The sequence below is a fragment of the Staurois parvus genome, unplaced genomic scaffold, assembly GCF_062004578.1.
Source record: "Staurois parvus isolate SC_StPar_1 unplaced genomic scaffold, SC_StPar_1.0 ptg000154l, whole genome shotgun sequence".
Taxonomy (NCBI): Eukaryota; Metazoa; Chordata; class Amphibia; order Anura; family Ranidae; genus Staurois; species Staurois parvus.
In genome coordinates this window covers 16,937,038-16,964,693 of record NW_028317950.1, presented here as the reverse complement: position 1 = coordinate 16,964,693, position 27,656 = coordinate 16,937,038, and the positions used below count along the sequence as shown (strand labels likewise).

Sequence of the window (27,656 nt, the reverse complement as noted above, 5' to 3'; positions counted from 1 at the left end):
AAAAGGAAGAATGCCCAAAGTGTAGTAGATTTGATAAAACATTTATTAAAGAATTAAAACGGATGCATCTATAAACAAGTATTACAAAGTGGTTTGGACTGACCATCCCTGAATAGAGATGGCCGCCGGAGCTCCACGATGCTCTGACGGCGTGACGTCACGGCGTGAATAGGCTCCTCCTTACGCATTACGTGCACACGCACATCATCAGAGGAAGTGCAAGCACAAGCACCGATTGAAGCTTTTGGGACTATATGGGCACTATCTAGTCTCTAACACGGATTACTTTGCCCCATATAATTATATATTTTCAGTCACTGTTACGATTTACATGTTATATTTATTCATTTATATGGTCTTTGAGCATATTTAATTATATCATTGGTGAGCATTGCACTTTATGTTTTATCTGGTTGCCTCAGTGCTAATTAGTCCTCATTGGATCTTTGAAGTGCGCTCATTTATATTGCTAATTTTATTTATTGTGTTTACTTCCACCTTTTTTTACTTGAATCATTACTTTAGCGCTGCACTATTTTATTTATTGATTTTACAGTATGGTCTATGTTGGTTACCTTGAGTGCACAGCTGCTGACTGGATAGCGCTCGCTTTATACATTTCTTATATTAACAAATTGGATAGTTTTGGAACCTGCTAAGGCTTTGCATGAAAAATTACAGCTGTACATAGTAAAAGTGAAAAAGGTATCCCTATATGATATACCGTATTGTTCGCTCCATAAGACGCACCTGACCATAACATGCACCTAGGTTTTAGAGGCAGAAAACAGGAAAAAAAAAATTCTGAACTAATAGACTGCAGACAGTACAGGAGATGACCAGAGACTGCGGACAGCACAGGAATGACCAGAGACTGCGGACAGCACAGGGATGACCAGAGACTGCGGACAGCACAGGGATGACCAGAGACTGCGGACAGCACAGGGATGACCAGAGACTGCGGACAGTACAGATGACTGCTGACCTTTGGGGAGGTGGGGAGGTGGGGAGCGGGTACCTGAATTTGACAGGTACCCGCTCTTACTTCCGCAGAGTTTTTGTTTGATCTTACCTGTTCCTCGATCCAGCCGCGCGCTGTCTTCCCGGCTTCTGTAATGGCACAGCCGGGTGCCCAGTGCGCATGAGCGAGAAGCACTTGCGCTTTGTGATTGGTCCGGCGGCTTCTGGGATCTGTCATGTGTCCCAGGTACCGCCTTACCATTCACAAAAAGCACCGCTTCTTGCGCATGCGCACTTGGCACCCGGCTGTCATGCCCAGTGCCCACACTACAGAAGCCGGAAGACAGCGCGCCGCTGGATAGAGGAACAGGTAAGATCAAAGAACAAAGAAGTAAGAGCGGGTACCTGTCAAATTCGGGTACCCGCTCCCCACCTCCCCAAAGGTCAGCAGTCATCTCCATAAGGTCCCGCTGCAGAGCTGAGTGGCCGGCCCGGTATTCTGACACGGCCGCGGTGGAAATACTGGACCGGCCGCTCCATATTTGCTCCATAAGACGCACTGACATTTCCCCCCCTTTTTTGGGGGGAAAAAAGTGCGTCTTATGGAGCGAAAAATACGGTACAGTATGTATGTGTGTGTATGTGTGTGTGCATGTGTGTGTGTGTGTGTGTATATATATATATATATATATATATATATATATATACCGTATTTTCCGGCGTATAAGGCGACTGGGTGTATAAGACGACCCCCTAATTTTCCAGTTAAAACATAGGTTTTGGGCTATACTCGCCGTATAAGACTACCCCCCTTCTGAGGCAACACTATTTAAAAACATACAATATACTGTGCTGAGCCAAGCTGGCTCAAAACAAATGTTGCTATGACAGATTAATCTGTCAGCCCGCTGGATGTGCGGTATATACAGTATACTGAGCCAAGCTGTTTCAAAACATACCGGTATGTCCCTACTGTAATGAATCCGCTGGATGCGTGTATGTACGGTAGCTGCAGCTACATACAGTATACACTGGGCCAATCACAGCGAGCCATGTATTCTACTAATGAATACAAAGCCTGCTCGGATTGGCTGAGGTTGTGACATCACCAGCCCACCTCTCTGACTCAGCCAATCCGAGCAGGCTTTGTATTCATTAGTAGAATACATCACTCACCGTGATTGGCCCAGTGTATACTGTATGTAGCCGCAGCTACCGTACATACACGCATCCAGCGGGCTGATTACAGTAGGGACGTACCGGTACATTTTTAAACCGCTTGGCTACTGTATATACTGTATATACCGCACATCCAGTGGGCTGACAGATTAATCTGTCATAGGGACATTTGTTTTGAGCCAGCTTGGCTCAGCACGGTATACTGTATGCACATCCAGCCAGCTTGACCCAAACAAACTCAAGGTTCACATTTTATACCCCGCGTATAAGACGACCCCCAATTTTTGGGGTATATTTTTAAGTATAAAAAGTAGTCTTATACACCCAGAAAATACTGTGTGTGTATATATATATATATATATATATATATATATATATACACGTATACACTTTTATTATAATTATTATTATAGTCCACAACAATGACATCTCCAGTTTTTTTATTATATATTTTATAATAATATTTTTTATTATATATATATATATATATATATATATATATAAATTATTATTGTTATTATTATTATTATAGTTCTTGGTATCTCCAAAGTCTCCATATTGCTTGTCAGAACTACAGCCTCCTACTAATTGGTTCTGCTCTGTGAAATCTGCAATTTTGTGTGGGGGTAAAGTTGGGCCAGTAAGCACATATTCCTGAGACTGGGTTAGCTTGGTAGACAATTGCATATAAAATGCTGAGAAACTTAGGCAGCACGTAGGCATGACCCTGAGTCAGTTTCCAGATTTACAAGAGTTAGCTAGCCCACTACACACCAGTTTATTTACTCTAGTCTGTGTTTGATCTTGTAGTTTGTGTCTTATTTTTACTGTTTCTGCTTTATACATCTAGATGATTAATCAAGCCATACTTGCCAACCACAGAGCAATTACCAAGCTGTCTCTGAATCTCATGGAAACAGAACTAAAAAGAGAGGGGTCTCAGCGCCTTCAGTGGCAAGACCTGATAAAAGCCTGGAAATCCCATGAAAAAGAGAGAGTAATAACTGAATTCAGGTATCTTATTGAGAAAATACGTAATCCTTCACTAAGCTATATTGGCAAGCACAAAATAATGATTCTTTTAGTAAAAAAACATATGTTTTAAAGCTTAGTAAATTGCACCTTCATTCACTTTAAACACCACATTCTAGTTCAGTGATAGCCAGCCTGTGCTTGTTGTTTTGCAAGACTGCAATTGTAACTTCTTTAGTTGGACCAATGATGTGCAATTTGTGGTTAGGCACTCCCAGTAGGGTCTCAGAATCAATTTGTACAGTGCCTCCTATATTAGCTGTGGATTTAATTTGTATTTGTTTTATTAATAATCTCTTTTTATGGCCCACAAAAGGGCAGACTGTAAAAAGAAAATGAGCAAATCTGTCCTAAGAGAAGATATCAGTTCAACCCTATGATATCCTGCTTTGGTCAATGGACAACAAGGTACAACTCTCTTCTATTATTTGTTCTACAGGGTGCTTGCAGAGACGGAAATGAACCAGATGCCTGGTAGTGTCAAGAGGGAGGTTGACTTGCTGATAGATCAGCACCAGTCACTGCATAGCAGAAGGCTTCAGCTGCTGCATTTGGTCAGGTACTCTAAGTGGTTCTCATGTAGCACAGGGACATGTGTAGCAAAGGCTATCAAAAAGAGCATGATAGAGCATTGCTTTTTGATCAATTTAGGTGTGGTAATATACCCCACGTCCTGTGCCAAATAAACCTCATAATTTCCAAGCCTCAACTTTTGAGAATCAGTGGAAATAAGGTGAGGGCAAGCAGCGCCAGGACTAGGGATGTGTGGGAGGGGCGGCGGTGGGGGCAGTTACAAGTACCAAACACCTGCATGGCTTTCAAAGAAGCAGCTGAAAGCCATGGGAGGGAGAATAAGAGAAGTGGCTTCCAGTTGCTTCATTGAAAGACTTACAGGAGATCGCTGCTTGTCACTGCCCCCACCGCTGCACTGATCATCCCCGATCGTTCTGTTTCTTTCCTGGCCCTCCTGCTGTATGCTCCTCAGGGCCCAGCCCCTCCCCCCATCCTTTACACCAATAGGAGAAGAGGGGAGATAGGCTGGATCTGCTCTGCCTCTACTTGTGCCTGCCCACACTCCAGTCCAAGAAGCTTCTTACAAGAGGATGTGTGGGTGGGAAATTGTACACAGATCAGCCGACAGCTCTGATTCTTCTGACTGAGCATGTGAGCCTGACCTCCCTTCCGTCCACCCACCCACCTTTCCCTTCCTTCCTTCCTTTCTTTCACCCACCCACCCCTCCCTTCCTTCAACCCACCCCTCCCTCTCTCCCTTCCTTTCAACCCTCTCTTCCTTTCACCCCTCCCTCCCTTCCTTCCTTCCTTCCTTTCACCCCTCCCTTCCTTCCTTTCCCCCTTCCCTCCCTTCCTTCCTTCCTTTCACCCCTCCCTTCCTTCCTTCTTTTCACCCCTCCCTTCCTTCCTTCCACCCCTCCCACCCTTCCTTCCTACCCTTCCTTCCACCCTCCCTTCCTTCCACCCCTCCCTTCCTTCTTTCCACCGCTTCTCCGTCCCTTCCTACACTCGGGAATACCTTGCAGCGTTGATCCGGGATCTTTTCTTGTTCTGTGCTCCCGCGATGTCCCCCCTGCAGTGTCCCTGGCAATGTCCTCCAGCCGATGCCGGCATCTGTGTTCCGGGTTCCGTTCCCTGCGACGTCAGGACGTACGGGGACGGAACTGGTGGGAAATTTTAAAATTTTAAAAGTGACATTCACTAAATACACTAAAATCACATAGTAAAACATTACTATATCAAACCATTTCACATACATTTTGTCCCTAGTGCTTTGTCCTGTGCCCTGCCTGCATTTTTACTGTTCTTTCTGCCTGGAAACTGAGAAATGTCCATGGCGTCCAAAAAGCGTCCCTTTAGGTCAAAAGTGGTTTTAGACCGGCTCGAGAACAGCGATAGTAAATTAGAACTACTTGCAGAATTGAGTGATAATGATTCGTGGGGAAATTCGTCATCAGATACTGAAAACGATTTTGCGACTTTGCTCAGTGATGTGCGAACTTGGCGCTATATTTCAAATTTCAGTGTTTTTGGTTTGATTATATTATTGAATTAAATTTATTATATTATTATTTTTTATGATTATTTATTAAATGATAATTTATGATTTCGTGTTTCAAATTTTAACATACCCGGGATGTTTACTAGACTCTTGTTTGGACAGATTTCAGTGAATTATTCCTAAAAATTACAGGCCTATAATAAAAAAACTACATATTTCCATACAAAAAAATGTACCGCTTTGAGCAAAGAAATATGGACATAATCAGACCGCTAGGGAGGCTACGTCCTGGCTAGCTCAAGACTTGAAATTGTGAGCCCTGTCATAGAGGCCTACCTATTACACAAGTCCAATTGGAATGTTTGGTAGGGTTCGGGTCAAGGTTGCCTTCCACAAGAAAAGTTGAGATTCGCCTAAAATTATGGTCGCGTAGATCTCTGAATCTACTAATTATCTCAACAAGCGGTGTTCACAGATGGCAATATCTGCTTTTATAGTTGTTTACTTAAAGCTCAATTATTGCAGTGAAATAATTTGTAGATCAGCAAGTAAAGACAGATTCTTTAACGCATCTCTGAATTTGTGGCACTGAACTTAGTTTTCTTTTTCTTAGTGATTTCATACCTGAGACCTGTACAAAGACAGCAGTGGCTGAATGGCATAAGTCTCTTCTGGACTTAAATAAGGAGATAGGTAAGAAAGAACACTGTGCCTGCTGTGTGAATACTGAAAATACAGTTTAAATTGTCCTTCCACTCTTATTTCCTTTTGGTTCTCTCTCCCATCTATCTTATTTATTACAGGTTTTTATATAGCACTGTCAATTTACCTATATATTGTCCATTCACTTCAGTTCCTTCCCTCAAGGAGCCACCATCTAAGTTCTATTTAACACACATCCATACATGTACTAGGGAGAATTTAGACAGGAGCCATTTAACTTGCTAGCATGTCTTTGGAGTGTGGGAGAAAACTGGAGTACCTGGAGGAAACCCACACAGGCACAGGGAGAACATGTAAACTCCATGCAGGTAGTACCATGGTTAGGATTTGAGCCAATGACCATAGTGCTGCTAGGCAGAAGTGCTAACCACTTAGCCACTGTGCTCGTTTGCCCCATTAGTGTCTTTATACCCCCTCTCTGTTTTCCTATGCTTTCGCCTCCCCACTTCTGTTTTTTTTCCTTCTCTTTCTCTCTCTCTTTTTCTCTGCTTTCTCTGCTGCACATCTCTCATCTTTCTCTTTCCTTATGTCATGCTGTCTTACCAATTTCCCTGTAAAATAATTCAGGTAAAACTACAGCTGTGTGAAAAAAGTATAGCGAGCGCTACAGGCAAAAGAGCACAAGCAGCTAGAACACCAAAAAAGGCAACCAATCCTCCTTACAATAATCAATAATAAAAGAAAAATAGGTGCAGCGCTAAAAACAAAATATAAATGTTTCTCTATAAAATATATAAATATCAGTGGTCAAACAGATATGCCACACAGGTGAATAATGCATATAGTCTATAAAGAGTGCTGAGAGCACACATAAAGTTCTCGTCCCAGAGTGGTGGTAGTAAAAGGTAAAGGAAATCCTGGAAAACAGATAGAGTGCGCACTCACCAGAGGTGCGTTAAAATAACGCATGTAAGGAAAAAGCTGCTGCAAGATCACTCCAGCATCAGGGCTCTGGTCAGGTCGCACTGCGTCCTATCCTCTGTCTCACCGCAAGGAGAGGTGGCCAAGTAGCATCCGAACGTGTGAGCGTCAGGGAACTCCTTGGTCCAAAGAAGTACTGTGGGAGATGGTGCTCTCAGAGAGAGCCCAATGAAGGACGCCACATAGTGTAATACTGTTTGACTTGCGTTTAATAGTCAAAAAGGGGGTAAACAAACAAGAGTACTGACCATAAATAGTTGGCCACATGAAGTGGCTAGATGTCCATGAGCTGTAGCCCCCCCTGACGCGTTTCGTGCGATGCACGTCCTCAGAGGGTCATCTGGTTCCTATGAGTTATATAGAAGATTTTCTTTCTTGCTTTCAGTGCATTGATGATGTTTATTAGTTTAGTACAGTGGTCTCCAAACTGCGGCCCTGGAGCTGGATCCGACCCTTTGCTTGCCTTTATCTGGCTCTTGGGGAACTATTCTTTTCTGATATGAAACACTATTTTGCCAACTAACACCAACAATGCACCATTTCTCCCACTGACAACAATCATGGGGCACTTTTCCTCCCATTGATTACAATGGGGCACTATTCCTCCCATTGATTACAATGGGGCACTATTCCTCCCATTGATTACAATGGGGCACTATTCCTCCCCCTAATACCAAATGTGGCGATGTTTATGCCCACTGATGCCAGGAAAATTTCCACTGCTATTGGCCACAGTCCGGCTCACCTAAAGTCTAAAGGACAATAAACTAGCGCTTTTATTAGAAAGTTTGGAGATCCCTGGTCTAGTAGTTAATAGTGAATAGTCATATTTACTGAATTATTGCAGATTAATATACACTGAAATAGTCTCTTTGACATTTAAAGCTGAACTCTTGGCACAAAAATTTAAATTAAAAAATAAATCTACTTTGTGTGTACCCAATGCCTTTAGAAACCCAGATATTGCATAGCAGTGATATTATCACTGGGTTGTAAATAATCTGTGCAGAGAGTAGAGCTGTGGAAGGGGCCCAGAAGGCCCACCCACTGCAGGCTGCCTGTAAAAAACTATAGGAGGGGGTGGAGACAAGACCATTCACCTCACACAAGAAGAGAAAGTAGCAGTGACCAGTCTTTATTACAGAAAGGTCCTGCACACAAACTTTCACACTGGATTTCTGCACAGATCTACAAGAAACACACAATGCACACTAAGATTCAAGTAAGAATACACATGACTCTTATTTACACAATATATCACGTGGTTCAGCTTAAAGTTCTGGATAAACTTTATATAAAAAATGTACATTGGCTTTAGTGAGCATAGATTTTTGTAAAGGTCACCTTGTTTCAGGAGGGAATATCTATAATAAAGCACATTTTTGTTTCTGATGTCTCCTCTGTGCAGAGTCTGTGAACACCCAGTTTTTAGACAGACTTCACAACCTCCAGAGGGACAACATCCAACAATGTTCAACAGCAGCAGATACATGTCAAGTGAGTTCTCCATTACACTGGTACAGTTGTTGTTTGTTTCATTTGGTAATTTAGTGCTGTGATGCTTAACCTGCATTATACCAAATATTCATTGCATTGTGCCCAGTATTGGTCAAACTTTGTATTCTGTGGTCTTTTTTTACTAGTGCTATTCAGTTTCACTGTGGATAGCACTCTGCGAGAGCAGAAATTTATGTGCAGCACAACCTTGTGGGAAAAATATGCTCATACTTGCATACCTGTCAAGGGCAAGCACTAGAGGGAGAATGTTTATGTAACCTATGCCTCCAGGGGGGCTTCCCAAAGCTACAATGTTAATTAAGAAGACAAAGACAACATTATGACTGGACAATGGAAACCTGTAAGGGCTCATTCACATGAGAGCACCAGCTGTATGTTCGTGAGAAGGGGCCATCTTCACCCATGTGGGAGGCATGGGTGTTTTGTGCAGACCCCTGCAGGCACCCTGTTTAAATCAATGACAAGGTCAGGCTGCATGGATCTCCTTATGTAGCCCAGAGTGTAAATCCATGCGAGTTTCATGCATAGATCTGGACACAGTGGGGTTTATTTACTAAAGCTGGAGAGTCCAAAATCAGACTCCCTTCTGCATAGAAACCAATCAGCTTCCAGGTTTCATTGCCAAAGCTTCATTGAACAAGCTGAGGTTAGAAGCTGATTGGTTTCTATGCAGAAGGGAGTCTGATTTTGGACTCTCCAGCTTTAGTAAATAAACCCCAGTCTGTCTACATTCCGATTTGTGCATCAAACCTGCACGGATGTGCACTCCAGGATGCGTATGGAGATCCACGCAGGTCTGTGCAGCTGGCTGATTGCCATTTATCTGAACAGTCTTCTACAAAGACTCTGCACAGAACACATGCACATCCTGCGCAGGTGAAGAAAGCTTTTTTGCACTGGCATATGGATCGGTGCGCTCGTGTGATTGAGCCAGCAGTTTGGGAAATAATCATGCATTGTAAATGATATGCTGGTGGACCCAAGGCATTCAATTTGAATATTTTTTTTAAACCAAATATCATCCTTCAGCTAATTTCCAAGTAAAAGGTAATTTTTTTACCACTATAGCCAGAACTTCCAAATATGAAAGGAGCTTCTCGTTTGCAAATCAGAAACCTGATTTTGGCATCAGTGTGCATAGGATGCCTCTGGCATCTAAATATTTTATATCTTACAGTATTTTATCGTATGCAAACAAGATATTGGGCAAGATTTACTAAAACTGGTGCAGCTGTGCATAGTAACCAATCAGCTTCTGAATTCAGCTTGTTCAGTTACCCCTGGTTCACATCTGTGCGGGTGGTGCCACTGCGGATCCACACAACAATCCGTACAGCTGCCCGACCCGCACAGAGGAATGTGGACCCACGGGCAGGTGCCATTAATTTTAATGGCACGCTGCTCGTACTGGAAATCGCAACCGTACTGGGAACCGAGGTTCCCACGTGGGCTGCGTTTTCCAAAGAAGTGCAGGGACTTCTTTCCTGTGTGTCCCATTGCACAGGAGTCCAGTCAATTGAATGAGCTCTCGTGCCCGCGCAAAACGTGGCCCCCCAGGAACGCAAAGATATGAACCTAGCCTTAAGCCTTGACAATAAAACCCGGATGCTGATTGCTTACTATGCACAGCTCCACCAGACTCTGTGTGTATCAGTTTTAGTTTTAGTAAATCTCCCTCATTGCCTTGTATTCAATTTGGTCAGTTCTTGTACAGAACTTGTTTTGTTTCTTATTTCCAGGCCCAACTGATGAATTTGAACATTTGCAGCAAAGATGAGGCTGAGACAATCTTGACCAAAGAGCTCTCCCCAATCACCGCACAATTCCAGATAAAATATGACAAAGAACAAAAACTCTTCTCTGTATGTCTTCTAGTACTAACACTTGAAGAACTCTGCTAGTACTGTTTTGTCTAAACTTACCATGTAACATAACACCAATTCAGTTTCAGGAAAGCTGAGTCCCTCTTTGCTGAATAAACCTTTCTGTGATGTCCTGTGAAACATAGCAACATTTTTCAAAATAAAGTAAAACTGAAGGCAAAACTTTTTTTTAAATTTTGTACAGAGTAAGGGAGGGTTATAACTCCTGTATTTTTTTTTTTGTCATCTGTGTCCCTTCCCTTCCTGTTCCATAGCCGCAATAGGAAGTGTGAGAAAAGCCCTCCAAAGTGGGGGAATCCCCATTGGAAGATTTCCAATCTATTCCAGTTCCAGTGAAAACCCGAAATGTGGTTATTTCTTTTACTGTCATTCTCAGTGACAACAGTAAACAGGACAAATAGAGAGGGTGAATCTTCCTAACAGGCACATGGATAGCAATAAAACTCTGACAAGTTGTCTATTCTATCCAAAACTTAAAAAAAAAACAAATTGGCTTTAGTTTTACTTTAAAGGCATGTATGCTAAATAACATGTAAATGTAACATTTCTAGGTATTTATTACCTTCCACAGCTATAACATTACTACTCCCAATGATGCTTTTATCTGTTTTTCTCTCAAGAAGACAGGGACAACTTTGTTCAGGCATCATCCAGGGCAATCATTTATTTCCTAGAGTAAGAAGCTGGCCCATAAATGACCTAATCATGCACAGTAGCTTTTAGATTTTTTGTGTGTACAAATGTTTCACACAGCTAAGCCTTCACCACCTTATTTCACTTTGCACTTTTTCAGACTGAACATTGTGGCAGACAGGAAGGCAACTGAGAAAGTGGTCCCTCTTGTCTGCAGCAAACTGATTACATCACTCTTCCAAATTATGCTATTCAGGCCTAAGCACAGCCACATGATAAAAGTTACCGTATTTTTTAAATTATATAGGTGTTGTATATTATGACATGGTGAATTTATTAAATCAGACTTGTAAATTACTGGAACATTTGCTTTAATTCACTTCTTGCTTAACATTTTAGGATGCAATGATGACTGTATCAAAGCAAATAGACTCACATACAAACAAACTGTTTAAATATGCCAAAAAAGCGGTTCATCTTTGGGATGTCTTGCAAATTGGACTCGCCCAACAAGAAAAGGCCCTGCAGAAAAATTTAGACTATTGTCGCAAGAAGCATGATGCAGAAAATCAGGTACGATCGACTCCTGTATTATTCTTGTCTCCTTTCCTCTAGGGTATATTCTCCCCACAGACTGATCTTACCGTACCACCCCATTGCCAGATTTATGACTGCACAATACATAAGTTTTATCTCCATGTTCTCATTATTGTTTCATTCATGCAGTCAATATTTAATTGGAAAATAATGACAGGATGCCACCCCTGCAAATTGTGCAAAAGTGTGCAAGCCTATTTGTCTTTCTATAAGTCTGAGCCTGCCTTCCTCTTTCTGTTTTTATTGGACCTATATAAAAGGAAATAAAGAATGAAGGTTTTGCCAACTGAAACAGTCAGGTTTTTGCTTTTATGTTGTAACTTGAACATGGAAAATAAGAGTTGTACATGGCAATGGACATTTCTCTGAGCCCTGCAACCCTGTCTACCCTGCAACGCTCTTTCACCTTTTCGTGGGTTATCCAATTTCAGTACTTGGGAATAATTCTGAAGTCTACAGTACCTACGATACATTATATCAGGCTAACTACCCTCTGCTTATCAGATCCTTAGTCCATCTTTTACGCACATAGACCCGATACCACATTTCCAGGCTGGGGAGGCTAAAGGCCATTAAGATGGCATTCTTTCTGAAGCTTTTGTATTACTTCAGAGTATTGCCTATCCCCATACCAATGACAGTACTATGAGTTCTTCCGAATAAAATCCTTAAATTTATATGAAACACACTTTCTACTGACATAAACTCAGCAGAGGTCTAGGGGTCACTTACTATTAGTATAAGGCAGCTCAGTTTACCCTACTCACACACCTACATGCCACTTATAAAACCGCAATCTCTGTTTTGCTAACACAGCCTTGTCCTCGCTGATGCAGCTCCCATCCACTCACCAACCATCTCCCCTTGCCCCTTCTTTAGTGCACTCCCTTACACTATGGGAATCCATTAAGTACTTGAGTGGTCTTATCTCACCTCATTTGTTACTTTTAAATCTTATCCACTGCCTGATGTCCCCCCCCCCCCCCCCCGGGGTTCGATCCCTCCTACTTTAACCGCTTCTGCGACACCCCATAGAAGAATCACTGCTACAGGGCAGCATGGCTGAACAAAATCACGTGTGTATATATATATATATATATATATATGTGATTTTGCAGTTCTGAGTAGGGGGCACATGCGCCCTACCCACGCTGCCATTCATGGCCTCGGCTGTCAATCACCGGGTCCCAGACGGTGATTCCCTGCCAGTACCAGGTGATTGGCGAATATCACCGATGGAGGAGAGACCTGTGTATAAATAACACAGATCTCTCCCGTCAGCTCCTGCACACTGCTTTGTATGGCTCTGCATAGCAGAGCCTTACAAAGCAGTGTGCTTACAGTGTAAAGCGTACACACAGCACACAGTTAAACAGCACACAGTTAACACTTTGATCGCCATGGATGTGAACCCCTTCCTGCCCAGTGCCATTAGTACAGTGTCAGTGCATTTTTTTAGCGCTGATCACTGTATTGGTGTCAATGACACCAAGTCAGTTCCCCCCAGTGTCAGAATGCCTGCCACAGTCCCACTATATGTTGCTGATTGCCGCCATTACTAGAAAAAAAAAATTCCAGTGTATATATACCGCCATTTGTAAACACTATAACGTTCATGGAAACCAATTAATTTACACGTATTGGGATTTTATTTTAGCAAAGACATGTAGCAGAATACATTTTGGCCTAAATTTATGATGAAATTTGATTTTTTTAAAAATTTTTACTGACATGTTTAAAAAATCTTTCAAAATTGTCGGTCTTTTTTTGTTTTTAGAGCAAAAAATTAGAACGCAGAGGCGATCAAATACCACCGAAAGAAAGCTTTATTTGTGGGAAAAAAAGGACAGAAATTTCATTTGGGTGCGTTGCATGACCACGCAATTGTCAGTTAAAGTAACGCAGTGCTGTATTACAAAAAATGGCCTGGTCAGGAAGGGGGGTAAATCCTCAGGAGGGAAAGTGGTTAAAGAAAAACATGAGGCACCTCCAAGAAAAATGTGCAATTACATACAACTCTGGTACTTTGTAAAGACTTTTCTGTTAACTAGAACACTCCAGCGGTTCTCACATGGTTTGAAGTGTCACTCTGACCCTCACTCTCCGAGCTTCATTTTGCTTCGATATGCATCCATAAACTCCTCTAAACGTAGCCTAAAAGCAAAATATACACTCACCAGCCACTTTATTGAGCACACCTGTTCAATTGTTTGGTAACACAAATTGCTAATCAGCTAATCATATGGCAGCAACTCAATGCATTTAAGCATCTAGACGTGATGAAGACTACTTGCTGAAGCTCAAACAGAGCATCAGAATGGGGAAGAAAGGGGATTTAAGTGACTTTGAGCGTGGCATGGTTGATAGTGCCAGACAGGCTGATCTAAGTATTTCAAAAACGGGGGTTCTACTGGGATTTTCATGCACCAGCATATCTAGGGTTTACAGAGAATGGTCCAAAAAAGAGAAAATATCTAGTGAGCGGCAGTTGTGTGGGCAAAAATGCCTTGATATTGTCAGAGGAGAATGGGCAGGCTGGTTCAGCTGCAACATTCAGATAGTAGGGTCAGAATTTGGCGTAAACAACATGAAAGCATGGATCCACCCTGCCTTGTATCAATGGTTCAGGCTGGTGGTGATGGTGGTGTAATGGTATGGGGAATATTTGACACTAGCAAGGTGTACCTAATGAAGTGGCCTTTGAGTATTTGCCACCTTGGGAGGAAGAGCTAGGTGTGGTCATTCCGGAGGAGGACTGGAGGGATATTTGGTCTTCTATGGCTTCCAGCTATAGAAATGTATTAGCGTTGGAAAACTCTTATAAAGTTTTAACAGGCTGGTACCTAACCCTCGCTTGCATATCCAAATATGTCCCCAGACATTTTCCATTCTGCTTTAGGGGGTGTAGAAGGGAGGGAGCAATGGTACATATATGGTGGACTGGTGGTTGTGGATTAGATTTTACACACTAATAAACACGGTCCTCCAGTGAAAGATCCATCCAAGGCCTTGTCAAATAAGCCCTTTCAGGCTGTATGCTGATAAGCAGCAAAACTAATTGGTTTCATTTTTAATGCCACCAAACAAACTATTGCTCATTCATGGAAGTCCCCTGCTCTGAGTTTTCAGGAAGTTAAAATCTGTTTGATGGTGCGATGATCAAATTAAAATTGACAGCCACAGTGGAGGACAAACATGACCTATTTTTGAAAATGTGGACTCTGTGGATGGATTACTCACAGCCCAGTTGGGCATTGCATCTGTTATTTTTACTCCTACAGTGCAGGAATGTGTGATTTTGGATAACAAGAGGGGATTACCCTCCTCCCCATTACTGTGGCGTAGCATCCCAGGTGTGTGATTTTCCCTCCTCCATCACCTTCCCCCCTTCCCCTCTGTATTCTTACCCATCTCTACGCACCCTACCCCCTCTCCCCTTTCCACCAACCCTCCTTACCCATCCCCCCCCCCACACACTTTTTTTGCTTGACCTTGGACCTCCAACACGGTGTTAAGCACCTGTCTTTTTCTCCCATACTTTTTGACCACTTTTCCGTATTGTCTACCATACTAGATATTTAGTTAATTGGGTATACCTGGATTTCTCGGGTGTGAGGTCTCTCATTTTGCACTATTTAGTACCTCTACATCCTACTGTTGGGCCTTACTGTTGACGCATCCATTCTTCTTTTTTTCTCGTGGTCCTCCTTCAAACTGTGTTATGAGGTGTGTTTATTTCATGTATTCGTTTTGGTTTACATTTGTACCTTTGTATTGTGAAAACTAATTTAAAATGTATTTATATAAGTATATAAGAGCTGTAGCCTAATTGGTTGATGTGATTAACAAGGCAAGTTAAAGTAGTTCTAAAGTCTGAAGGTTGTTTACCTTAATGCATTCTCTGCATTAAGGTAAAAAGCCTTCTGATTGCAGCTCCCCCCCACCCTCCTTTAATCTGTACACAGGAGCAGCATCTCTCTCGGCTCTCCCTTATCATAGGCTCAGAGACAGCAGAGGGAGCCATTGGCTCTCGCTGCTGTCAATCACAGCCAGTGAGGAGAATGTTGGGCAGGGCCGAGCCAGTAAGTGTAACATATTTTTATTAAAATTAAAAAAAAAAGGAGGGGGGGGGGGCTACAATCACTTTAATGCAGTTTTGGTTAATGATATCTACATCTCTGTGATTTGTACTGGCTCCGCTTACTTTCTGTTTTTTTGGGGGGGTTTTCAAATACAAAGTGGGGGGGGGGGTTTCCTACCCTTTTATAATAAACAAGAGCAGGCACCTATAACAAAGAATTAGGAAGAGCAATCAGATTTCTTATTTGCTCCATTGCAGATCAGCAGAAGATGATTTCTGATTGGTTGTTGTGGATCATTACAATTTGTATAACGCTGATAATATTCCCAGCATACTGATTTACCTGTCATTTCCACACACAGAAAAGAGAAGCCAATCTTGACATTATTTTGGACAGTCTGCGGCAGGGGAGCACTGCGGAACAACTGCATGTCCTCATGGACAAGGCCCTGGCATGTTTACAGGACATTAAAGCTGGGTAACCGTCTAATAATTTCTAATCTAAGCAGTATGTTTGTAATCATTATTCTTTTTACTAGATGAATATACCCGTTTCTTGACTGGTGCAGGTTCACTCTACTCCTTCTTTTTTTTTTTTTTTTTTTTTTTTTTAATAGTAAGGATGTAAGTGCCTGAAATTTGTATTGGATTTCACAGTCCTTAAAGATCATTTAAATGAGCCAGGTTTAAAATGTTTCCAAAGTGATATTCATGCTGCAGTGCCAACACCTTAGCATTAGTCAAGTCAATCCCAGTTCAATCCCTTGGGTTCTAGATCCAGACTGTACATGGGGTCTCAACCCCTGCACAAGCTGAGATAAAACTTCTTCTTTTCTAAAACTTAGTCTCTCTTTTTGTTGTTCTACTGTCAAATACCAGAACATCTTCTGCCAAACTAAGTTCTGCCAGTGCATATTTGAATATATCAGGATGGGCAGGAATTTAAAGTGACACTGAATTCTGGTTTAACCACTTCAAAACCAGGCACTTTCACCCCCTTCCTGCCCAGGCCAATTTTCAGCCTCCAGCGCTGTTGCACTTTGAATGACAATTGCCCGGTCATGCAACACTGTACTCATATGAAATTTTTATCATTTTTTTCCGCATAAATAGAGCTTTCTTTTGGTGGTATTTAACCACTTGCCTACCAGGCACTTATACCCCCTTATTTACCAGGCCAATTTTCAGCTTTCAGCGCTGCCGCACTTTGATTGACAATTGCGCGGTCATGCAACATTGTACCCATATGAAATTTTGATCATTTTTTTCTCACAAATAGAGCTTTCTTTTGGTGGTATTTAATCGCCACTGGGCGCTTTACTTTTTGCGCTATAAATAAAAAATTGCCAAAAATTAAAAAAAAAAAAAGTTTCTTTGTTTCTATTATAAAATTTTTCAAACAGGTAATTTTTCTCCTTCACTGATGTGCGTTGATGAGGCAGCACTGATGGGCACTGATAGGCGGCACTAATGGGCACTGATAGGCAGCACTAAAGGGCACTGATAGGCAGTACTAATGAGGTGGCACGGATAGCCGGCACTGATAGACAGCACTAATGAGGTGTCACGGATAGGCGGCACTAATATGCAGCACTGATAGGCGGCACTGATAGGTGACACTAATGATGGGTACTGATAGACGGCACTGACTGGCATCACTGCTGGGCACTGACTGGCGGCACTGACTGGCACAACCGCTGGGCACTGACTGGTGGCACTGACTGGCAGCACTGCTGGGCTGCACTGGTGGGTGGCACTGGTGGGCAGCACTGGTGGGTGGGCACAGGTGGGTGGCACTGGTGGGCACAGGTGGGTGGGCACAGGTGGGTGGCACTGCTGGGCACAGGTAGGTGGCACTTCTGGGCACAGGTGTGTGAAATTGCAGAGTGGCACAGGTGGGTGCATTGCTGGGCACAGGTGGGTGCACTGCTGGGCACAGGTGGGCGGAGCTAGTGGGCGCACTGCAGGGCACAGGTGGGCGGAACTTGCGGGTGGCACTGCTGGGCACCGATCATCAGGGCACTGATCATCAGTGCCCTGATGATCGGTGCCGTTCCCCGCTCTGACAACTGCCGGTTCTCGGCAGTACTTTCCTCACGATCTGACAGCGTGAGGAAAGTGCAGCCGAGAACCGGCACTTGCATTTCCCTCTGATCAGCGTGTCATTGGACACCGCTGATCAGGTGGTAAAAGGCTGCTGTGATTGGCCTTTTACCACATCACGTGATCAGATGTGTCCGTAGGACACAGCGATCACGGAGATCGCCGGGTGCGCGCCCCCTGGGGCACGCAGGAGAGCGCGTTCTGGGGGGACGTCATATGACGTCCACTCAGAACTGGCCGACCGCAGTGCAGCCGTCATTCGGCTATCTGCGGTCGGCAGCAAGTTAATAAACAAGTTTTTGTTAATTTCTGTTATAAAATTTTGCAAATAAATAATCTTTCTTCATAAATTTAGGTCAAACTGTATTCTGCTACATTTCTTTGTTGAAAATAACCCAAATCAGTGTATATTATGAAGTCTGTAGGAAAGTTATAGAGTTCACAAACTATGGTATATATCTGAAAATCCATCAATCCTGTTGTACTGACGGCCTTATTTCTTAAGGCCATAAATTGCCAGGATAGTACAAATACCCCCTAAATGACCCCTTTTTGGAAAATAGTCCAAGGTATTTAGTAAGAGGCATGGTGAGTTTTGTGAAGCTGTAATTTTTTTTGTCAGAAATTTTTGGAAAATGAATAAAAAAAAAAACAAAAAAAACTTTTCACAGTCCAATACAGCATTATGGTATAATTGGTGTAGCGGTGATCAAGGAGATTGACAGGTGACAGTGTGTAAAAAAAAAATATTAATCATATTTTTTTTCTTTTACTTTTATTTTTTATTACATTGTTTTTTCTATTTTTTATGATTTTTTTTTAACACACCGTGACCAGAGCAATACAGTTTTACCATAATACTGTACTATGGGGAAGTAATCAGGATTTTTTTTTTTACACATTTTGATTGCTTATACCAGGGGTGGGCAAACTTTTTGACTTGAGGGCCGCAATGGGTTCATATATTGGACCCGGGGGCCGGACCAAGAATAGATGAATGATGTGTATGTGTCATCCATAGTAAGTATAGTAATATTCCCCCATAGTAATTAATCCCCCATATAGTAATTCATCCCCCATAGTAATTCATCCCCCATATAGTAATTCATCCCCCATATAGTAATTCATCCCCCATATAGTAATTCATCCCCCCATAGTAATTCACCCCCCATAGTAATTCACCCCCCATATAGTAATTCATCCCCCATAGTAATTCATCCCCCATATAGTAATTCATCCCCCATATAGTAATTCATCCCCCATAGTAATTCATCCCCCATATAGTAATTCATCCCCCCTATAGTAATTCATCCCCCCTATAGTAATTCATCCCCCCTATAGTAATTCACACCCCTATAGTAATTCATCCCCCATATAGTAATTCATCCCCCATATAGTAATTCATCCCCCATAGTAATTCATCCCCCATATAGTAATTCATCCCCCCTATAGTAATTCATCCCCCCTATAGTAATTCATCCCCCATATAGTAATTCATCCCCCCTATAGTAATTCATCCCCCATATAGTAATTCATCCCCCCTATAGTAATTCATCCCCCCTATAGTAATTCATCCCCCCTATAGTAATTCATCCCCCATATAGTAATTCATCCCCCATAGTAATTCATCCCCCATAGTAATTCATCCCCCATATAGTAATTCATTCCCCATAGTAATTCATCCCTCATATAGTAATTCATCCCCCATATAGTAATTAATCCCCCCTATAGTAATTCATCCCCCATATAGTAATTCATTCCCCATATTAAGTCCCCAAGTCCCCCCTGTGTCAATTCACTTACCTTTCCTCTCGCCGTGTCCCGCGCCGTTCCGGTGTAGCATGAAAATCTGTCTCCTATGAGAATCTGTCCCCCTCGACGTATCTGCGCATGTGCCAGTTTCAGGCATTAGCAGCCGATCGGCGATCTCCGGCACATGCGCAGATACGTCGAGGGGGACAGATCCTCATAGGAGACAGATTTTCATGCTACACCGGTCTTCAGGGCGGACTGTGAGAGGAGCCTAGCTCCGCGGGCTGGATTAAAAGGTCCGCCGGGCCGTATACGGCCCGCGGGCCGTAGTTTGCCCATTGCTGGCTTATACCAATGTATTTCATTGATATGAGAAACCATTTTTACTGAATGAAACTGGTTCATTCAGTGTCTTAAATTGTGATTAGCTGTGATTGGCCAAAGCTGTGATTGGCCCTGTCTGTACCATGTGATCGCTGTGACCAATCACAGCCAACAATACAATTGTGTACAATGGATGACACTGGCAGATGGCTGGTGTAATGATCAGTCATCGGCTGTGTCCGGTGGACACAGCTGGTGACAGATTGCACTGCTGCGTGGCCCCACAGCCGTGTGAGCGGCGCATTCTGCGAGGACGTCACATGACGCCCACTCAGAAGGAGGAACGTCAGCTCAGCCGTCAATCTGCTGTATGCTGGATAGGAACGTGTTAGAAAATAAATGATGTAAAAAAATAATAATTAAAAACAACAGCTGCAAAACAGACAGCAGGGCTCAATTTCAGTCTTCATGGGACTGAGATTGAGCTCTGCAATCACTTTTGCAGCAGTTGTTTCTTATTCTGGGTCACAATCCTGCACAGTGTTCTTTTGTCTCTTCTGGTCAGTTGACTACGTCAACCACGCATATGCTTATCGGATGACATTGTCTCTGAAACTGTATATGCCGTCATAACCTTTGATACTGAACCTTGCTACATGGCAAATAAATTGGCAACTTCAGTCACAGAGGCACCAGCTAAGCCGCACCAACAATTGCCCTCTTTGAAGCTCAGTAAGCTCTGATGTGACTCCGTATTACTAGTAGTGCTGGCAGTGAATGACAAAAGTGAGACTTTCCACCTGTAAGCGAGGTGTCTCATCACAAAGTGGAAGCAAAAGAATGTTACATCACTTCCGCTTTCAACGTGAAACATTTAGTCACTCGTTCACACCTGCAAATCATGTAGTGTTTCCATTTATTTTGTCCAACTCCTGTATGTTCACCCACTTAATTGCTTCCCAACCGCCCTATAGCAGAAATACTGCTACAGGGCGGCACGGGTGCGCAAAATCATGTGTATAAATACGCGATATATATATATCCCGGGTAGGGGGGGCGCGGCTGTGGCTGTCAGTCACTGGGTCCTGGCTGGTGAGTACTCGCCAGCGCCCGGTGATTACCGAGGATCTCCGAGGAAAACTGTTTTGTTTACTCCTTCCTGTCAGCTCAGGCATGCTGTTTTGGATGGCTGTGCACAGCCATGCAAAGCAGTGTGCTCACAGTGAAGCACACAGACATAGTCCCATAGTAAAACACACCCAGCACACAATTAATCCTTTGATCGCCCCTCATGTTAACTCCTTCCTGCCCAGTGCCATTAGTACAGTGTCAGTTGCTCAGTGACAGCCCCGAAACCTGACAGTTCCAGAGGAGATCGGTGTGGAGGAGTGGGCCAAAATCCCTGTTGCAGTGTGTGCAAACCAGGTCAAGAACTACAGGAAATGTTTGACCTCTGTAATTGCAAACAAAGGCTTCTGTACCAAATGTTAACACTGATTTTCTCAGGTGTTCAAATACTTATGTCCAGCAGTGCAAGACAAATAAATTCTTTAAAAATCATACAATGTGATTTCCTGAATTTTTTTAAACTCTGTCTCTCAGAGTGGGAATGCACCTACAATGTGCATTTCAGACCCCTCCATGATTTCTAAGTGGGAGAACAAAATCGCAGGGTGTTCAAATACTTCTCTTCCTCACTGTTTACTGCCATTTGTAAACACTATAACTTTCATGTAAACCAATTAATTTACACGTATTGGGATTTTGTTGTAGCAAAGACCTGTAGCAGAATACATTTTGGCCTAAATTTATGATGAAATTTGATTTTTTACATTTTTTTACTGGACATGTTTAAAAAAAAAAACAACAATATTTTTGAATTTTTTGCTATTAAAGTGCAAAAAATAAAAAACGCACAGGCAATCAAATACCACCAAAGAAAGCTGAATTCGTGGGAAAAAAAGACATAAATTTAATTTGGGTGCAGCGTTGCATGACCACACAATAGTCAGTTAAAGTAACGCAGCGCTGTAATGCAAAAAATGGCCTGGTCAAGAAGGGGGGTAAATCCTCAGGAGGGCAAGTGGTTAAAGGATAAGTTTACCTTTGGGAACATGTTACATGTTCCCCCCGTTTTTATGGCGTTGAACGTGTAACTTGTTCCCATAGCTGCAGCCACTGCCTCTCTCCCTTTGACAGTACGGGGAAAAGTTTCCCTGTACTATCTGTCAAATTTGAAAACAGCATGGTTGTGCGGGGCTCCGCCCACACGGCTGTATCATTCATTCACGGACTTCTGTGAATTAATGACCTGCAAGTCCCGACAGCCTTAGTTCCTGTCAGCTTATAGTTTTCAATGAACTACCATGGCGCAGTGGAGCGCCATGGTAGTTCATTGAAACTTCCTGTCAGAATGTCTGCTTTCTCGTATATCCCGAATGGCAAGCAGATATTCTGACAGGTCTGCAGAAGTGATCTACTGATTGCTAGTGCAATGCTTTCCAGGCTCCTGTAGACAAAAATAATTAATGCACATTTTTTTTACCTGCAAAAAAAATGTGCATTAATTATTTTTGTCTAAAAGGTGAACTTTTCTTTTAAATATTGCCAGAGACCATCAGTATGGCTAATACCAGTAATTAGTTTTTATCCCTCAACTCTTCAAAGGCATTATAACAGAATCTTTGTATGGTCCCAAGGCAACACAGACACTTTTCATTGTCCTTTAGTTGTTATACATGTCTGTGCTGGATATTCTCCGAATGTTATGAGTTATTCTGTCAATCAACAGGTATGTGAAATTTCATCATGATCAAGTCATTGTCACGGAATCCTATCCTGCGATGGTGCTGATTGAATTAATGTCGTACAGCTCATCTGTAAGCAAATTCTTTCGTGTCCAGGAAGTGTATGGACAGGTGAGTCAATCATAAAACACAGCCGTATGTACGGTATATCAACAGGGAATGAACTACCTCTATAACAACTCATATGGGAACTTTAAACTTTTGGTCCCAGAAAAGAGGGTTGGGTTAGGGGGTTAAATGTTACAGCCTGCCTAATCAATAACTCATAATTGAAGTTCACACTTGTTTCATCTTATTTGCAAAGTTACCATGCATTCTTCATTTTTCTATTTATCTTTAAATTGTGAATATAGTAAGAAGTGAGCGCTTACCAAAAAGCAGATATGCACTCTAAGTAACCAATATAGACTTACAGCAGAATAATAACAATAGTGCAGCGCTTGAAGGAAAACAAGAAATAAATACTGATAAAAGTCTGATAATAAAAGTCTGTTTCATAAAAAACGTGCCAGGTGACTGGTAGTAATCAATGGTGGTGATCCGTGAAGAATAGCAGAAATGCACACTCACCAGAAAGCAAATAAGTATAGGTGGTGTATATCATAATCCATGGATCCTCAATCAAGAAGAAAAAGGTCGTGTCAGAATGGGTCAATCTTCCCTCAGGGATGTATTCAGAACTTGCCCAGAAATGATGTACACCAGATCCAGGTAACCAGAGGTCTCCTATAGTTGGATGGATGGAAGGGGTTGCCTGTTTACAGGGGGTCTTCCTCCTCTTGGTATGGTGCCTGGAATTGTGGTACAGGGCTCTGCAGGGCATTTAAGTGAGCACAGACAAACACATGTGAAGGGATCAGGAACAGCATCGCAGCAAGGAGGAGTTCCTTTTTGCAGAGCCCTGGGCAAGTTCTGAATACATCCCTCAGGGAGGATTGACCCATTCTGACACGACCTTTTTCTTCTTGATTAAGGATCCATGGATTATGATATACACCCCTATACTTATTTGCTTTCTGGTGAGTGTGCATTTCTGCTATTCTTCACGGATCACCACCATTGATTACTACCAGTCACCTGGCACGTTTTTTATGAAACAGACTTTTATTATCAGACTTTTATCAGTATTTATTTCTTGTTTTCCTTCAAGCGCTGCACTACTCTTGTAATGTATAAAAAAAGATACCTCAGCCTTTCTCATAACAGTTATAAAAAACGGAATACAGATGCACTAATCCAGGCAGCATCTTTGCCCCCATGGTGGCAGGCATTTTGTTGATGGCTGGGCCATTTTGGTGTGTTGCTCTGATCTGTATTCTCTCCCTGCTAAAGCAGAAATGTCAGCTCTGTGTCAATCTATAAGGCTCCAATGGAAGTTGACCTGTCTCCTTCCCATTCAATCAGAATTGAGCTCATTTAGAAGATAGATTGGCCTTACAGTACAACCTCAGACATTTATTTTCAGAGAGAGAGAATACAAATACATAATTAAAAATGATAATTAATTAATTAATTATTAATTAAGTAATGATTAATTAAAAATGATAATTAAAGATGATGTAGGAGAGTTTGGCTGTGTTTTTCAGTTCACGTCACAGCAGAAACTGATCAACAGGTGCCGGACAATGGATGAGCGCCAGCATCTGTTGGTCGGCGAGGAGAGTGACAGGCTGTGTAAGCAAGACAGAGCTGTCTCATGTCAGTGGTGAAAAAGCAGGGAATAAAATCCAGCAGATTGCATAGTAAAAACAGCACACTGTGTACACAAAACACATAGCTAGGCACACAGTAAACCCTTTGAGCGCCCTAGATGTTTAACCCCTTCCCAGCCAGTGTCATTAATACTGTGACAGTGTAAATTTTTAGAACTGATCACTGTATTAGTGTCACTGGTTCCCACAAAATGTCAGTTAATGTCAGATTGTCCACCGCAATATCACAGTCCCACTATAAGTTGCGGATCGTCTGTCTTTTTTTGTTTATAGCGCAAAAAAATAAAAAAGCCCAGAATGATTACCAAAAGAAAGTTCTATTTGTAGAGATAAATGGCGTAAATTTCATTTATGTACAACGTTGCATGACAGCTCAGTTCTCAGTTAAAGTAGCACAGCTCCATATAGCAAAAAATGGCCTGGTCGTGAAGTGGGGTAAATCTTCCAGAGGTCAAGTGGTTATTACAATAATTCAAGAGTGGAAACTCCGATTACTACAACCACTGTCTATGACTGGTTCACTTTATTTCCTTTCCTGCATTTTATAGTTTACTTTGCTGCTTCCTTGTTATTGAAATCCACTCTTTTTAATCACTTCCAGTCAAGGCCAGTTCTGACATTTCTCTCCTACATTTAAAAAAAACTATTTTTTTTGCTAGAAAATGACTACCCTCAAACATTTTACATATTCTAAGCAGGGGCCCTAGGGAAAAAATGGTGGGTGTTGCATATTTTGTATGTCACACGATATTTGCACAGCGGTTTTTTCACATTTCTTTTAGAAAAAATACACTTTAATGAATTTTATTGCAAAAAACACAATATAATACCCAATTGTATGGTAAAATATAAAAGATGATGTTACGCTGAGTAAATACAGTGGGGAAAATAATTAGTTGATTTTGTAAGTTTGCCCAAATTAAATGAAGGGTCTATAATTTTTATCATGGGTGTATTTTAATGGATAGAGACAGAATATCAACCAAAAATCCAGAAAAAACACATGATACAAATGCTATAAATTGAGTTGCAGCTCAGTGAGTAAGCTACATATTTGATCCCCAAGCAAAACATGACTTAGTACTTGGAGGCAAAGCACAGAGGTGAGACATTTCTTGTAGCTGGTTACCAGATTTGGAATCATCTCAGGAGGGATTTTGGTCCACTCTTCTTTACAGATCTTCTCTAAATCCTTAAGGTTCCTTGGCTGTCCCTTGGAAACTCGAAGTTTCAACTCCATCCATAAATTTTCTATAGGATTAAGGTCTGGAGACTGGCTAGGCCACTCCATGACCTTAATGTGCTTCTCCTTGAGCCACTCCTTTTTTGACTTTGGTGGTATGTTTTGAGTCATTGTCATGCTGGAAGAACCATCCACAACCCATCTTAAGTGTTCTGGCTGAGAGAAGAAGTTCCCCATCCAAGATGGGGAACTTCTTCTCTCTTACAATACATGTCCCTGTCCATTGGCCCCTCAATGCTGCAAAGTTTGCCTGTACCTTTAGCAGAGAAACAGCCCCAAAGCATAATGTTTCCACTTCTGTGCTTGACTGTAGGGATGGTGTTGTTAGGACATAGTCAGCATTTTTCTTCCTCCAAACACAGCGTGTCGAGGTAGTGCCAAAGAGCTCAATTTTGGTCTCATCCTTCTCTTAATCATTTAGATGTTCATTGGCAAACCTCAGATGGGCCTGCACATGTGCCTTCTTGAGGAAGGGACCTTACGGGCGATGCAGGATTTCAATCCATGGCGACGTATTGTGTTACCAATGGTTTGTTTGGTGACTGTGGTCCCAACTGCCTTGAGATCATTCACAAAGTCCTGTGTAATTCTGGGCTGATCCCCCACTTTTCTCATGATCATCCTTAATCCATGAGGCGAAATCTTGCAAGGAGCTCCAGACTGAAGGCGATTGATGGATATTTTGCATTTCTTCGATTTGAGAAGAATCGCTCCAACTGTTGTCTCCTTACCAAGCTTCTTGCTGATGGTCTTGTAGCCCATTCGAGCCTTGTGCAGATCTAAATTCTTGTCCCTGATGTCCTTTGACAGCTCTTTGGTTTTGCCCTTGATGGTGCCCAAGAAAGAGATTCTGTGGACAGGTGTCTTTTATACACGAGATGTCACTAGGAGCACCTTCTTAAATTGACTGGACTAATCTGTGTACCCCATGAGCACATAGCCAGTCTGTGGGAGCCAGAATTATTGTTGGTTGGTAGGGGATCAAATACTTATTTTACTCACTGAACTGCAACTCAATTTATAACATTTGTATCGTGTTTTTTCTAGATTTTTTGGTTGATATTGTTTCTATCATTTAAAATACACCTATGATAAGAATTATAGACCCTTCTTTTCCTTGTAAGTGGGCAAACGTACAAAATTTGCAGGGTGGCAAATAATTATTTTTCCCTCTGTAGATACCAAATATGTCACATTTTAAAATTGCATTTGCCCATGGAATGGCCCCAAAGTATGGTACCTAAAAATCGACATAGACGACGCTTTAAAAGCCTTTGCAGGTTTAGAGTTACAGAGAAGGTCTAGCCTTAAATTATTTCCCTTGCACTGACATTCACGGTGACACCTCACATGTCTGGTGCAATCGCTGTTTACATTTGAGCGGGACCTATGTTCACATTTGGGCGTGAGCACAGGGGAGCAGGAGCACTTTATATCTTTTTGTTTTTAATTTTAATGTTTATTCTATATGAAAAAAAATATGTGTACACTGTCTCTTGTGATAGCATGTCTTGTGATAGCATGGGCCATGACAAGTCCTCTTTAAGAAGAGATCTGGAGAGATCTATCTCTCTTCTTGCCTCCAGAGCATCCGATCAAACCAAGATTGGATTGATCATATTTCTGATCAAGCCGGTAACAGCTTTTTTACATGAGACTGAAACTGGAAGTTACTAAATCCTTGTTGTTTCCAGTTTCTGACATCACACAGTGGGAGGAACAACATCAGTTTCTCTTACTATGTCCAAGGAACCACTTTCCACAGGCCACATCCTTACCGGGCTCCCCGATCGCACGGGAGAGCCCAGTAAAGGCAGAAGTAGGGGGGGGGGCCCACTTCTACCTGCTGTAAAAGTAATCCAGCGCCTTTTTAGGATTATTTTTACTTTGAAGGGAATTTGCCGGTCCTAAAAAATGATACCTCAGTCATCGCTGCAGCTGCAGCGATGACTGAGATATCAGCCTTCCAATCCAGCAATGTACCGGTACGTCGTTGGAAGGGAAGCAGTTAAAAACCTGAAATTTGGGTTGTCCCAGAACAGGGATAGAGGGGAAATCTTGCAATGAGGACACTGGTTCTGGTGACAGCCAGGGCTTCCCTCACTTTGGAAGAATTTCCTCTCACTTCCTGTTTTGGCTATGAGACTGGAAGCCTTCTCAGCGGATAGGAAAAA

General features: G+C 42.2%; 1 protein-coding gene across 2 annotated transcripts in view; it reads left to right on the top strand.

The window, feature by feature from the left end:
* Window positions 1-27,656, top strand: part of CCDC180 (coiled-coil domain containing 180) — a 115,039-nt gene that overhangs the window by 37,433 nt on the left and 49,950 nt on the right. For both annotated transcript variants that reach the window (XM_089675121.1, XM_089675118.1), the window contains exons 9-16: window positions 2,990-3,153; window positions 3,611-3,730; window positions 5,799-5,878; window positions 8,238-8,326; window positions 10,087-10,209; window positions 11,263-11,436; window positions 15,904-16,019; window positions 22,512-22,638. In XM_089675121.1, the coding sequence (XP_089531247.1) occupies window positions 2,990-3,153; window positions 3,611-3,730; window positions 5,799-5,878; window positions 8,238-8,326; window positions 10,087-10,209; window positions 11,263-11,436; window positions 15,904-16,019; window positions 22,512-22,638 (993 nt within the window). The remainder of the gene's footprint in view (window positions 1-2,989; window positions 3,154-3,610; window positions 3,731-5,798; window positions 5,879-8,237; window positions 8,327-10,086; window positions 10,210-11,262; window positions 11,437-15,903; window positions 16,020-22,511; window positions 22,639-27,656) is intronic.